We start from the raw sequence: 16,115 nt of genomic DNA, 5'->3' as shown, positions 1-16,115 counted from the left end.
TGAGGAGGAGTGGTCAGGCTGGTAGGAGGAGGACCAGGAGGAATATGGGCAGCAGCAGACAGGGGAGGAGAAAACGTCCGGAGAAGAGGGAGCTAGTCGAGAAGGGCGGGCGTCTGAGGTCACATGATGGTGGCCCTGGAGTCCAAGGACCTGAGCTCCAATTCTACCTTTGAATCTTATTACTTGCTTGGACAGGTTATTTAGCTTCCCTGGACCTTGGTTTCCTTATCTGCAAAATGAGGGGGTTGGACTAGTTGACCTTCGAATTCCCCTGCCTCCCTAGACCTATGAGCCTATGGTGAGACCCTTCCAGTGAACATTTGAAGATGACATCCCCTGCCGAATCAGGGAGCCCAGCATCCCCGCTCCTCACTGACTCCTCTCATCAGTGTGCTGCCCCCCTGCACTCCTCCCACCCTCCTGCATCCTGAGCTCCTGGGCTTTATGGTCTGTGCCTTCTCTATGCCTGCTGGGCCTTGGTCATTCCCCCTGCAGATGACCTCTCACTAGCGTGTGGGCTCTGTAGCCTGACTCAAGTATGAACTCCTTGAGAACAAAAACCGTCTGATTCTTCTCGTGGTCTCTCCAGTGTTTTGCACCTACAAAACACTTAGTAAATGCTTATTCATTCATTTTTTGATTCATTCATCTTTAGCTTTTCATTTTTCTTGGCATCATCTTTTACTCATCATTTCTAGTAACTTGAGGATTTTTCTTTCGATTCCATTTATTTCAATCACTGGGGAATTAAAATCTTTTTTCAAAACTATTTTATCAGTTATTGCTGATCTTAACTTTTCCGTGGTGTTTGTATTCCTTCCTTTTCCTTGCAATTAGAGCTAAAGGTCCCATGGATTGCGAAAGTTTGAGAAATGATGTGTCTATCAATGCCAGAAAAACAGAGGAGAAATTAATGAATACCTGGTATCCCAAGGTGATCCATATCTTCACCAAGAAGGAAGCTCATGATGACATTAAAGCAGAAAAATTGGATTCTTTCTATAACTGTGTGTCCACACTGATGTCGAATCAGGTGACTATCTCTCTTACTCTGTGGGAGTAAAAATGTCAATGAATGTGGAGTCTGGAAATCCGAGTTCTTGAATTCCTCAGCTGTGAAACGGAGAATCACAATTCTTGGGCTCACTTATTGGTCTGTTGTGGTGAAAAGTGCTTTGTAAACCTTAAAGCTCTATAGACATGTGATACGTTATTACTAGCTTTGGGAGAGGTCCATTCATTTATTTTTTCATTCATTCAGCATACATTTATTTGGGGTCTATATCGTGTAGAAGCTGTGTTCTAGTCATTAGGCTGGGAGGAGCCATGTTCAGATTACACATATCCTCTGCCTTCATGGACTTTACAGTCTAGGAGGGCGCATGCCAGGATACCCAGTATTATAGACAAGTATATTAGGGAAACTGCAAAATTGAATGCAATGGGAAGAAGGTTGTTACTCCTCTGGGAGGAGTCAGTTACCTCGCAGTAGAAATATTTGAGTTGGGCCTTAAAGGATGGGTAGGAATTCATTAGGCAGAAAGGTGGGAATAGAGAAGAGTGGGCACCCAGAAAGGATGGGGCACCTTGTGGATCAAAGACTAGTCCAGTTTGGCTGGAGGGTTGACTGTTTTTAGATCAAGAATTCTTGACTCTTTTTTTTTTCCCCCATCAGTCCTTGTGCCAGTCTGTGGAAGCTTATGGATCTTTTGTCAGAATTATGTTTTAAAATATGTAAAATAAATAGCTAGCATTACAAAGGAAACAAATTATATTGAAATACTCATATCAAGAGCAAGTAGATGGCGCAGTGGATAGAGTGCCAGACCTGGAGTCAGGAAGACCTGAGTTCAAATCTGGCCTCAGACACTTACTAACTGTGTGACCCTGAGCAAGTCACTTAACCCTGTTTACCTCAGTTTCCTCATCTATAAAATGAGCTAGAGAAGAAAATGGCAAACCATTCCAGTATCTTTGCCAAGAAAACCCCAATCGCCCTCAATGAAAAAAAAATCCTAACTAAGAGACCAGTGAATGAAGAGGAAAAGTAGTTGAGGCATGAAGTAGAGTTATTAATTAGAGGGGGCAGAATGAACTGACTGTTCGAAAGCATCCCAAAGTAAGGACCTAATAAGATAATGGAATTCTGTTTTTAAAAAAATTGTGTGACAACCAAAGGTAAAGTTTTATTTATTAAAGTAATGAGATCAACTTGTGTTATGATCCAGCTGAGAGATCTCTTAAAGAGAACGGTGGAAGGATTTGTAGATCTCTTTGATCCTAACGACAGAAAATGGCTGCCAATATTCAAGATGGAGTTGACATTTGATGATGAGAAAATGGACTTTTACCCGACTTTTCAAGATTTACAAGAAGTCGTGGGAGGTGTGGTGGATTGGATTGGAGAAACGCTGAAGGTGGGGCGACCTCTTTACCCTCGGTGTTGAAGTAATCATTCTCAGAAGTAAATGATTTGTTGGGGCCGTTATTAATATTGGATCTAGAGCCACTTAGAGTGTAGTCTCATAATGTTTTTCTTTTCTATTCTAAATGATTTTTAAGTAGAATGTTTCTATACTTGTATTTTCCAATGGGTTGATATTGGCCAGATAGCTCATCACAAGATGGCTAGCCACTGGGGATAAGCCTTTCCATACTTAGCTCTTCTGAACCAAAAAAAGCAGGTTGATCTGTTGTCAAAGCCGTACTCTGGCTGTTGAATTAAGTTGACATGGATTTAGTAAATGCTTACTATATGCTAGGCGTTTTGCTGAGCGCTGGTGACATAGAGAAAGGCAAAAATGGCCCCTGCCCTCAAGAAACTCAAAATGCAATGGGATGTTCCAGAGCCTACTGGCATAGCCTTCCAAATCTCCAAGTCACCATCCTGCTACAGTGAGGTATTGGAATAGAACTTTTTGGAGGGTGTTAGGATAAACATGAAAAGATACTCTAATCCAATTCTAAAAGTGAAGATTTTAATGATATCTCATTTTTACATCATAGTCATTTTAAAAAATATCATTCTGACCCAGTCAGCCTTCCTGAACACAAACCACTTTTCTCTAATGGTACATCTGCAAAATTTGAAACCATTAAAAAAATGAAATCATCTTATTTTTAGTTAAAATCTTAAAAAAAGATTGGGAAAAATAGTTTAGGAAATATACATCTGCATACAGACATATGAGGCAGCACATGTTATATATAATATATTTATGTATATATGAATGTATGTACATATGTGTGTATATACATGTAGACATATGTATGTATATATGTATATAAGAGGCATTTAGGTGGTAGAGGGGATAGAGTGTGGGATTTAGGCTCAAAAACACCTGAGTTTGAATCTGGCCTCAGACAATTACTAGCTGTGTGACCCTGGGCAAGTCACTTAACTTTTATGTCTCAGTTTCCTCCTCTGTAAAATGGGGATAATGATAGCACTTCATTCACAGGGATGTTGTAAGCATCCAATGAGTAAATGTATAGAATGAGTTTTTTATTATTATATATATTATATATAATTATATATGTTATATTATCTGTTATATATATACATATATATGTGTACGGTTAGTTCTACTGTAACGAGACAGATATCCTCTTAAAAATCACTGTGTGTTCAAATTTGTACAATAAAAACCACGGGGCTTATGGGGGAAATAGGATTGAGGCTGTCAACATAGGAAATAAAAACAAACCTCAGACCAACTAGATGATTGGTAAATAAGGTAAGGCATTTATTCAGGGTTGAGGAATTGCAGCATTCTGCTATATTCAGACAAGAATGCCTGGGAAGCAAGAGGAGAAGGGGATTCTTGTAGATTGTAGTCATGGGAAGCAGCAAGAGGGGAGTCTGGATACTCAGAGCAGCCGGGTTGCAGGAAGGCGGTTTTGAAGGTGTTGACAGATTGCAAAATCAAGGTCATAGAAATGTCCTTAGAACTATCTATGTCTGGGAATGGGGGGCAGTTAGGAACTGCAGGGGTATGTGGGGGTCTTCTTGGGGGCAGTTAGACACTATTGGTTACAGCAGGGTAGGGACCCAGATTTCCCAGGGGTCGACAAGGTACAATACTCAAAAAATATCAGCAGTGATTTATGTATCTCACTATAGATGTACACATGTGTATATATCTCCCTATAGATATATACATGTATATATATCTCCATATATATGTATATATACATACATGTGCATATATTTCCCTATATATGTATACATGCATATATATCTCACTATGCATGTATACATGTTTGTATATCTTCCTAGACATGTACATATGTGTATATATCTTACTAGTATGTATACGTGTGTATATATCTAAATTGCTATATATATGTACATGTTTATATATCTCACTATATGTGTATACATGTGTATATATCTTACTGTGTATATATACATGTGTGTATATATCTATGTCACTATATATGTATATATGTGTGTATATACAGGTGTATATATCTCACTATATATCTATACACGTGAATATATCGCTATATATACATACATATGTGTATATATCTATATTACTATATATGTATACATGTTTATATGTCTTACTATATATACATGTGTATATATCTCATGTATACATGTGTATATATCCCATCATATATGTATACATGTGTATATCTCACTATGTATGTATACATGTGTGTATATCTCACTATGTGTATATATGTGTATATATCTCACTATATATGTATACATATGTATATATCTCACTATGTATGCATGTGTATATATCACACTATGTATACATGTGTGTATATATCTATGTTACTATATATGTATACATGTTTATATACCTCATATATATGTGTATATATCTCACTATGTATACATATGTGTATATCTTACAATATATGTACCTGTGTGTACACATCTTGCTATATATGTATACACATGTATATATTTAACTATGCACATATACATGTGTGTATACATCTATATTACCATAGATGTATACATGTTTATATATCTCACTATATATGTATACATATGCATGTATCTTACTATATATGCATGTGTATATATCTTACTATGTATGTATACATATGTATATATCTCACTATATATGTATACAAGTGTATATATCTATATTACTATATGTATACATGTTTGTATGTTTCACTATGTATGTATACATGTGTGTATATCTATATTACTATGTGTGTATGCATGTGTATATATCTTACTTTATATGTATACATATGTATATATCTCACTGTATACATGAGTATATATCTCACTATGTATGTATACATGTATATATATTTCTCACTATATATACATGTGTATATATCTCACTATAGATGTATAAATGTGTATATATCTTATATATTTGTTTGTATATCTTACTGTGTATGTATACATTTATATATATCTTATTATGCATGTATACATGTGTATCTCACCATATTATGTGTATACATGTATATATTGCACTATATATGTATACATGTGTCTATATCTCACTATATTATGTATACATGTGCATATATCTCACTATATATGTATGCATGTGTATATATCTATATTATCATGTATGTATGCATGTGCATATATCTCTATTACTATAAATGTATATATCTCTATATGTGTATACATGTATATATCTCACTGTGTATACTTGTGTATATCTCAGTATATATGCACATGTGTATATATCTCACTATGTATACATGTGCATATACCTCACTATGTATATATGTGTATATAATCCCACTATATATGTATACATGTGTATATATTTCACTATATATGCATACATGTATATATCTATATTACTATATATGTATATATGTGTGTATACCTATATTACTATATATGTATACATTTGTATATCTCATTATATGTACATACATGCATATATATCTCACTATAGATGTATACATGTGTATATATCTCCCTATAGATATATACATGTGTATATATCTCCATATACATATACATACATGCGCATATATTTCCCTATATATGTATACATGCGTATATATCTGTATCACTGTATACATGTATATATCTCAATATAGATATATACATGTGTATATCTCATTATATATGTATCCATGTGTATATATCTCACTATATATGTATACACGTGTATATCTCACTATAGATGTATACTTGTGTATACATCTATATCAGTATGTATACATGTGTATTTATGTTACTATATATGTATACATGTACATATATCTCATTATATATGGATACATGTGTATATCTCACTATAGATGTATACTTGTGTATATATCTATATCACTATATATGTATACGTATGTATATATCTATATCACTATGTATGCATGTGTTTTTATGTTACTCTATATGTATACATGTGCATGTATCTCATCATATATGGATACACGTGTATATCTCACTATAGATGTATACGTGTGTATATGAGTTTTTTTTAAAACTATGTAGGAGAGGCCCCCCTCTGTGAACTTGGCCAAGTCACTTCTCAGTGTCCTAGGCAATTCTCTAAGATTATGGATGGTACAGAAGGTGCCCATCTGCTTTGGTAGAGGGAGATCCCTCTGGGAACTTAAGTCACTTGTCCCCTCTCTTTCTCTAAACAGATAAGTTTGATCATTTTGATGGCTGATAATTGATACCTGGACTGTTCCTTTTGACATTTTTAGAATGTTCAGACTGTCCAGTCTTGGCTGGCAGGTGGACCCACAACCGTGAAACTTAGCACAGACCTTCCTGACCACATATTGAATGGGGCCTTTCATACTCTGAGGGAAGCAGTGAACCTGAATTTACAAGGACCGAAGGAGCACTTTAATGAATACGGTGGGTGGTGCCTGGCTGGCTCCCAACCCCTGACCTTAAAACATCAATAACAAAAATAACCAAACCCTAGTTTTTGTGGATTGGCATTTTGACTCCCTTCTCTATTTGCCTGTTACTCAGGAGGAGATGTGGGTCATAAATTGATGGAACTGGGAGGGCCCTTAGAGATATTCTCTTCTGACACCAGGGTCTTCTAGATCAAGGACATTTAGTTCCAGAGAACGGAAGTGATTTGTCCAAGATCCCACAAGGACAGACCTTGGGCTGGGACCTGGGGCTCCTGAGTCCTCGGCCTGGCGGGCTCTGCCCTGTGTGGAGGTCTCCCTCTCCCAGGAGGAAAGCCAGAAGTGGCCACCTCCCCAGGAAGCTACAGGGGTTGAAAGCACACGGCCTCCTTAGATGCTTTCCTGAATATGGTGGTTGGAATTGAAGCCCTCATTCCAAACCCCAACTCCTCAGTAAGTCCTGAGATTTCCATAGTACAGTGGTGGCCCCTGGACGCTGGAAGGTGACCAAGGGCCTCATGGCTTTTCATGGAAAAAGCCTGGTTTGAGTGCTGGGCTTTTGTAGACTAATTCTCTGAAAACTGGTTGTCTGGGGATGGCCCATTAGAAAAACCTCAATTAACCAGATTATTCAATGTGGCAGAGTACCCATTACCCATTCAGCACTGACAACACTAAATTCACTGAAATTTAAAAATTTTGATCTAATTTTAATTTGATGATTAATTTTCAGTTGAAAAATATAGTTGGCTTATCAATGGGACTGCGGTTGACCAAATACAAACATTTCAGGCAGAGGATCACACTTTTGACGAGTACACTGAGGTGAGTTTTAATTCTCTTCTTTATGCATGAAATCTGAGGTTCTTAATTATAAAATTTGGGGTGCATTTTTTTTCTAAAAATGTAGCACCATATGAGGCGTACTCCTATGGGGGCTGAGTAGATTTGCTTGCTTTGGCAAATCACTTCAGAAGAGCTGACATTTACACAGCAATTTAAGTGTGTACAACGCTTTACAAATAGTTATCTCGTCTGATGCCCAAAATGACCCTGGGAGATGGATACTGTTATTGTGCCCATTTTACAGATGAGGTTGAAGGTCACACAGCTAATAAGTATCTCTGGTGGGATCAGAACTCACATCTTCTTGACTTCAAGCTGAGCATTCTTTCTGCTGGGTCACTTAGATACCTCTCTGTGCCCAGGTTTTCCCATCTGTAAAAGGAAGCAGTTGGACTCTTAGGGGCATTCCTGCTCCAAATCTGATTCATTGATCCATTTTTAGTAAATTCATAGGTACTTTAATATTTTATTTGGTCCCCAGTCTCATCGATGGTACAGATAGCAAATCATCCCAACTTCCTTTCTAATAATGTTTTTTTTTTTGGGGGGTGAGGCAGTTGGGGTTAAGTGACTTGGTTAGGGCCATACAGCTAGTAAGTATCAAGTGTCTGAGGCTGCATTTGAACTCAGGTCCTCCTGACTCCAGGGCCAGTGCCCCATCTACTGCATCACTTAGCTGCCTCTTAATAATGTTATTTCTTGAATGATATCTTTTTACTTTGGGGGCATAAGTCATAATTGGTAATAGAGATAAATAGTTCTATACAATTGCACATAGAAGGAAGTATAGAACCGTATACTATGGAGGTGCCTGTTAATTGGGGATTGGATGAACAAACTGTAGTATAAGAATGTAATGGAATATTAATATATTTTCTCTTGTTCCCACCCACTCCCCTGGGAAACAAAAAAAAAGATGGAAAAAACCCCTTTGTAACAAATTCCCACGTGGGCCATGTACAAAAATGTATGTCATTGTCCATAATGAAAACCTGAATATTAAGTCATAGGCAAAAAATGGGCTGAATTATCTACACCTTCCTGTGCACTGTGAATTTGTTCCATGGCCTCCTGTAAATCCTTCACCGAGGTTTTACCCCACATTCTAGAGATCTTTGTCTAGATCCGAGGTTATAAACCTTGGGTTTGTGAGCTTAAAAAAAAGTTTGTTTTTTTTTAATAATTGTATCTCCACATAATTGGTTTCCTTTGTAATGCTCTATTTTATTTTATGCATTTAAAACATTGTCAGTTTAAAAAATTAATTTAAAAAGTAAGATAAGATAAAAACATTTGTACATAAAATAAATGGAAACATTGAGAATACTGAGTTTTAGCAGCAGCATGGGTTTCTTCTGAATATTTAGAGAAAAAGGTAAAAAGTTAGAGAATAATTGAAGTCACAGGTTAGAGAAACCTTTCAGAACTCTGTCTAGAGGAAGTAAGCTCTTCTGGAGGTTCTCTGGACTACAGTGTCTAAACTACTCATAGTTCTTTGCTGTGAGCCAAGCCTTTAGAAACACAACAAAATGGCAGACCTAGCATGTGAGGGCCTAGCACTGGCTCTCAGGCAGGGAGAGTGCAGGTTTCTGAGAGGCAGTGTGTCACGGTGGAAAGGCTGCTGGATTTGGAGTCAGAGGGCCTGGTCTGTCAGGGCAGTCATGTCTGGTGGGGACCAGGCTCTTGGCTAAGATTCTTTTGCATGTTCTCAAGGAGAACCTGCTGCTCCCAGCCTAACACCGCCTGATGCTGATCAGACTCTGCAACGTAGTTAGTGCATTAGGGAACAGCCTTGAAGCTGGAGCCACATTGCATTGGTGGCCGTCCCTCCTCTAGGGTGACTGCTGAAGATTCTGAGCAATTATGTCTGGCGATTTCTCACAATGCAACGTTGGCCCGACATGATTTATTCCATCAGAAAGCCTGTGTCTGTTCTGGTGGATCACAAAGGCTGCTCTTAGCTCGTGAGTGGTAGGTATGTGAGGTTGTGTGGCTAAGGTGAGCTCTTGCTGCCTTGCCTATACATGCCTTTGTCTCCTCCTGTTTACTACGAGCACTGGGATAGAATATGCTAAATGGCTTGGGGAGAGCACACCAGATAGTCAACATGGTGGCCGTGACTATAACAGGGAATGGGCATTCCTCTGGTGCTTGGGATGCACCCTGGACCTACTGCCTGGAAATTATAGCAGCAGAGCCAATCCCTGCAGCTCATCTGAGGAGGCCTGATTTCCAGTGATGCTTCTGATGGAATTCTTTTTGAGAAATTTTACCTTAAGGAATCTCTTGTAAGTTTTGATCTGGCCATTGTGACTGTTCAGAAGTACATAGATGTTGGTGCATTTGAAAGCAAACAGTTCTCTTCTGTTTATGATTAAAAAAGAAGATTCATTGATGCTCCTTCCTTCCTTCCTCCTCTCACTCTCTCTCTCTCCCCTAAATCTGTCCCTTCCCTTCCAAAAATCTCTGGTATCACCTCCCCCCAAAACCCCAACTTCCTTGTAATTAAAGAGCATATTCAATCAAAACAGATCCGCACACTGGTCATGTACAAAAATGTATGTCTCATTCTGTACTTTTAGTCAATCAGTTCTCTGTCAGAAGTCAAGAAGCATGCTTCATCATTGGTTCTCTGGAGTTGTTATTGGTCATCTATTTATCAGTTCTTCCTCTGGATGCAGATAGCACCTTCCTTCATACGTCCTTTGTAGTTAATCTGGGTATTTATAATAGTCAAGATGACTTATTCGCTCAAAGTTGTTCTTAGAACAATATTGCTGTCACTGTATATGATTTCCTCTCAGTTCTGCTCATTTCACTCGTTATTATTTTGTGCAAGTCTGTCCATGTTTTTCTAAGATCATCGAGTTCATCATTTCTTCTAGCACAGTAGTATTCCATCACATTCATATACCACAACTTGTTCAGCCGTTCCCCAATGGATGGCCATCCTCTCAATTTCCAATTCTTTGCCACCACAGAAAGATGTGCTATAAATATTTTAGAACAAAAAGGTTCTTTTCCTTTTCCCCTGATTTTATTTGGAAATAGATCCTAGTAGTGGTATTGCTGGGTTAAAGGGTAAAGGCAATTTAATAATTCTTTGGTCATAATTCCAGATTGCTATCCAAAATGGTTGGATCAGTTCACAATTCCACCAACAATGAATTTGTGTCCCGATTTTTCCATATCTCCTCCAACATTTGTTGCTTTCTCCTTCAGTCATTTTAGCCAGTCTGACAGGTATAAAATGATATCTCAAGATTGCTTTAATTTGCATTTCTCTAATCAATAATGATTTAGAGCTTTTCTTCATATGACTATAAATTGTTTTGATTTCTTCATTGGAAAACTGCCTATTCAAATCTTTTGAGCATTTATCAATTGGGAAATGACTAATTCTTATAGATTTTACAAACTTCTTTATATATTTAACATATAAGGCCTTTATCTGAGAAATTGTCTATAAAATCACGCCCCCCGAATTTTCTGTTTTTTTTTTTCTGTTCTTGGCTACATTTGTTTTATTTGTACAAAATCTTTTTACTTTAATGTAATCAAAATTATCCATTTTACACCACATTCTGCTCTCTATTTCTTGTTTATTCGTAAATTGTTCATGTCTGATAAGTAATGTGTTCCATATTCTTCACATTTTCTTGTAATATCTTTCTTTATATTTAGGTCATGTATCCACTTTGACCTTATCTTGGTAAATTGTATAAGATATTGGTCTATGCCCAATTTCTGCCATACTGCTTTCCAGTTTTCCCAACAATTTTTACCAAATAATGCATTCTTATCCTAAAATCTTAGGTTTTTACATTTGTCAAATACAAGGTTACTAAGCACTTTAGCTTAGTAAATTTGTATGTCTACTCTGTTCCATTGATCTACTTTTCTATTTCTTAGCCAGTATCAGATAGTTTTGATAATTACTGCCTTGTAATATAGTTTAAGATCTGCTACTTCTAAACTTCCTTTCTTTACTTTTTTTTCATTATTTCCTTTGATATTCTTGCTTTTTTGTTCTTCCATATGAATTTTTTTTATTTTTTCTAATTTGGCAAAATAATTTTTTGGCAATTCAATTGGGATGGCATTGAATATATAAATTAGTTTAGGTAAAAATAGTTTTTATTATATTGGCCTTACCTACTTATGAACAATTAATATTTCTCCAATTATTAAATCTGATTTTATTTGTATAAAATTTTTTTTATAATTTTGTTTACATAGTTCCTGGTTTTGTTTTGGCAGGTATACTGTCTAGAGTTATTTTGAACGGAATATCTCTTCCTATCTCTTCTTGCAGGGGTTCGTTTGTGATATATAGGAATGCTGATGTGGATTTACTTTCTATCCTGCTACTTGGCTAAAATTATTAATAGTTTCCACTAATTTTTTGATTGAATTTTTGGGATTTTCCAAGTATATCATCATATTTTCTGCAAAAAGAGATAGTTTTATTGCCTCATTCCCTATTCTGATTCCTTCTATTTCTTTTTCTTCTCTTATTGCTATTGCTATGATTTCCAATGCAATATTGAATAATATTGGTGATAGTGGGCATCCTTGTTTCACACCTGATCTTACTGGAAAGGCTTCCAGCTTATCCTCATTACAAATAATGCTTGTTGATGGTCTTAGATAAATGTTGGGTTTTTTTTTTTATCAATTTAAGGAAATTTATACCTATATTTTCAAGTTTTTTTTAATAGAAATGAGTATGGTACTTTATTAAAAGCTTTTTCTGCTTCTATTGGTAAAATGATACGATTTTTAAAAACTTTTATTATTGCTATAATCAATTATGTTATTAGTTTTTCTTATGTTAAACCATCTCTGCATTCCTGGTATAAATTCTACTTGGTCATAATGTATAATCTTTGTAATATATTATTGTTATCTTTTAGCTAGTTTTTTGTTTAGGATTTTTGCATCCATATTCATTAATGAAATTGGTCTATAATTTTCTTTCTCTGTTTTTCCTCTTCCTAGTTTAGGTATCAATCAGTATCATATTTGTTGCATAAAAGGAGTTTGGTAGGACCTCCTCATTACCTATTCTTTCAGATAATTTATTTAATCTTAGAATTAGTTGATCTTTAAATATTTGATAGATTTCACTTTGTAAATCCATCTTGTCCTGGTGCTTTTTTCTTAGGAAGCTTATTTATGACCTGTTCAATTTCTTCTTCTTCTTCTTTTTCTTCTTCTTTTTTTTGGGGGGGGGCAATGGGGGTTAAGTGATTTCCCCAGGGTCACACAGCTAGTAAGTGTTATGTATCTGAGGCCGGATTTGAACTCGGGTCCTTCTGAGTCCAGGGCCAGTGCTCTATCCACTTCACCACCTAGTTGTCCCCTCAATTTCTTCTTCTAAAGTAGATCTGTTTAGATATTCTGTTTCCTTTTCTGCTAATCTAGGCAATTTATAGTTTTGTAAATATTCTTCCATCTCACTTAAATTGTTAAATCTATAGGCATATAATTGGGCAAAATAACCCCCTATAATTGCATTAATTTCATCTTCATTAATGATATATTATTCAGCCTTTTCATTTTTAATATTAGTCATTTAGTTTTCTTCTCTCTCTTTTAAAAATCAAATTAACCAATGGTTTATCTATTTTAAGGTTTTTTTTTCACAAAACCAACTCCTATTTTGTATATATTAATTTAATAGATTTTTACACTTGGTTTTCTTATTTCACCTTTAATTTTTAGGATTTCCAATTTACTGCTTACTTGGGGATTTTTAGTTTCTTCTTTTTCTAGTTTCTTTTTTTAATTACCTACCCAATTCATTGGTCTACTCTTTCTCTGTTTTATTGATGTAATCATTTAGAGGTATCAGTTTTCTTCTAATCACTGCTTTTGGTGTTGCTCATAGGTGTTGATATGTTGTCTCCTTATTGTCATTCTGTTCAATGAAATTATTGACTTGTAAGAAAATATGATTTGTTCTTTAACCCTCTCATTCTTTAAGATTAGGTTGTTTAATCTCTAGTTAGTTCTTAATCTATGTTTCTGTGGTCCCTTATTAAATAGAATTTTTATTGCCTTGTGATCTGAAAAGGTTACTTTTAATATTTCTGTTTTTCTACTTTTAACTATAAAATTTTTATGTACTAATATGTGGTCAGTCTTTGTAAAGGTACCATAAACTGCTGAAAAAAAGGTGTATTCCTTTCTCCAGATAGCTATCATATCTAGCTTATCTAAAATTCTATTTGCTTTCTTGACTTATTCCTTATTTATTTTTTGGTTAGATTTATCTGGTTCTGAGAGGGGAAGATCAAAGTCCCCCACTGTTATAGTACTATTATCTATCTCCACCTGTAATTCATTTAACTTTTCTTTTAAAAATTTAGATACTATAGTATTTGGAGCATATAGGTTCAGTATTGACATTGCTTCATTGTCTATGGTGCCTTTTATCAAAATGTAGTTACCTTATTTATCTCTTTTAATTAAATCTATTTTAGCCATAACTTTGTCTGAGATCATAATTGCTAGCCTGGCCTTTTTTGCATCAGCTGAAGCACAATAAATTCTACTCCAACTCTCTATTTTGAATTCTGTGTGTATCTCTCATTCAAAATGTGTTTCTGTAAACAACATATTGTTGGATTCTGATTTTTAATCCATTCTGCTCTCCATTTCTGTTTTTTGGGTGAGTTCATTCCATTCACATTCAAAGTTATAATGACTTGTTTGTGAATTTCCCTCCTTTTACTAACTGTTGTCCTTCTCAGTGTCTGTTTTTACCCTATTCCAGTTACCTTATCTTTTCCCCTTACGCTCCTATTCCTTATTCTATCCAGCCCTGTAAGAATCCCTTCATTATTTTTTCTTCCACCCTCCTAAATCTTAATCGAAAAAGCTAAAAGTCCCTCCCCTAGCCTGTCCCCCAGTTCACTCGCCTCTCTACAAGTCCAGAAGACTTTTACACCCCTCCGGATAGATGTACAAGTTGTCCCCTCTTCAGCTCAGATCCCATAAGAGCAAGTTCCAACAATCTTCTACCCCACCTGTTTCCTCTGTATCAGTTCTTTTCACACCCCATTTTTGTGAGATAATTTCTCCTTTTTTTTCTTTTCCTGCCGGATTTTGTTTTTTAGAATCGCCCCATCATACACAACCCAGCCCCAAATTACTTTCCAAAATGATTGGTCCAATTTACAGCTCCATTGGCTATCCATTAGAGCCCATCGAAGGAAAAATTTTTCAGGCAGCTATAGAAAAATTAGCTTAGAATTGTAAATCAGTAAGATGAGAATTTCACTTAAGTACTATATGTAACCTTTTTAAAAAAATCAATGATAAATTATGTTTTCATCATTCATTTGCAACATCCTTTCTCTTGTCTAACTTTTAAGCTGATAGAATACTTTTCAAACCTTGCTAAAGAAATCATGATGCTGCCGAATTTGGCTCACTTCCCCATGGTGCGTTTGGACTGTGATGATTTGAAGGAGGGACTGGTAAATAAAGTAAAAAGCTATGCAAATTTGCTCTTGAATGACATAGCTACAAAGCACAGAAATGAAAATGAGAGGTGAGTAGAATGGTTTTCCAACCCATGTTTTGAATTCTAGGAATGGAGCCTATCTTTGGCTCATATTAACTCTTGGATGATTCTAGCTAGTGTCAGCACATTAAGTATCTATTGATTATGTTGGGCATTACAGACATGTATAACCAAGGAAGGGGAACCCAAATGATATGCATTTCTGGTTAATTTTAGATCTTGGAGGCTCTATTGAATCATTCTATATTTCCACCATCTGAATAACTCCGCTTAACTCCAGAGCTGAAAGCCACTCCTTGCTGAGATGGTGTGTACTGGGTGTAGCTGGAGCTAATTTATCAGCATCTTGAACTGACAGGGCTACAGCAACCTTCTGAGACCCCGCTTTCTTTAGGGCTACCTGTGACTTTTCAGTTATCTCTTTAGTGATTTTTTGGTCAGGTCCTTTGCAAATCTGGGTCATCTGCACTCAAATTTTCTTTGGGAACCAGGTTAGTGCGCTTGCTTTGAATTCCCTTTATCTTTGTTTGGCTCTGTCAAGAGCACATGAGTTCTTTGCCCTGGAGAGACTTGCAATGGAGCTGGGAACAGAGGTGACAGTGGCATGGAGATGGACACCAATGGTATGCCCAGAGAGCTGGCAGAATCATGAAAACCTCTGTTCGTGTTCTTTCTCTGAGATATTGCTTCACTTCTCTGTTCTCCAGGAAACTTTGTGTGGCTATAAATTGCAGGGAAGGTGCTGACTCATATCTGTATAGGGAGTTTTCTTGTTGCGAGTTCACTATACTAATGAAACCTCAGATCTGGTACCCCTCAAAAATCCCCAACTAGGTCCTTGTGTGTGAGAGTGAGTGACTGTGCTAATAGGGTGAGGAGAGCCTAGGATATTTTGGAAATTCCATGTCCT

General features: G+C 36.2%; 1 protein-coding gene across 4 annotated transcripts in view; it reads left to right on the top strand.

Moving 5' to 3' along the window:
* Positions 1-16,115, top strand: part of DNAH12 (dynein axonemal heavy chain 12) — a 185,719-nt gene that overhangs the window by 16,489 nt on the left and 153,115 nt on the right. For 3 of the 4 annotated variants that reach the window (XM_027863810.1, XM_027863811.1, XM_027863812.1), the window contains exons 7-11: positions 838-1,033; positions 2,229-2,417; positions 6,664-6,820; positions 7,559-7,650; positions 15,054-15,232. In XM_027863810.1, coding sequence (XP_027719611.1) covers positions 838-1,033; positions 2,229-2,417; positions 6,664-6,820; positions 7,559-7,650; positions 15,054-15,232 — 813 coding nt within the window. The remainder of the gene's footprint in view (positions 1-837; positions 1,034-2,228; positions 2,418-6,663; positions 6,821-7,558; positions 7,651-15,053; positions 15,233-16,115) is intronic. The other variant, XM_027863813.1, reaches the window with a different exon arrangement.

Source organism: Vombatus ursinus, unplaced genomic scaffold, assembly GCF_900497805.2.
Source record: "Vombatus ursinus unplaced genomic scaffold, bare-nosed wombat genome assembly UNPS02014773.1, whole genome shotgun sequence".
In the NCBI taxonomy this organism is placed as follows: Eukaryota; Metazoa; Chordata; class Mammalia; order Diprotodontia; family Vombatidae; genus Vombatus; species Vombatus ursinus.
The sequence above is the reverse complement of the archived record's forward strand: the minus strand, read 5'-3'. Positions and strand labels throughout refer to the sequence as shown.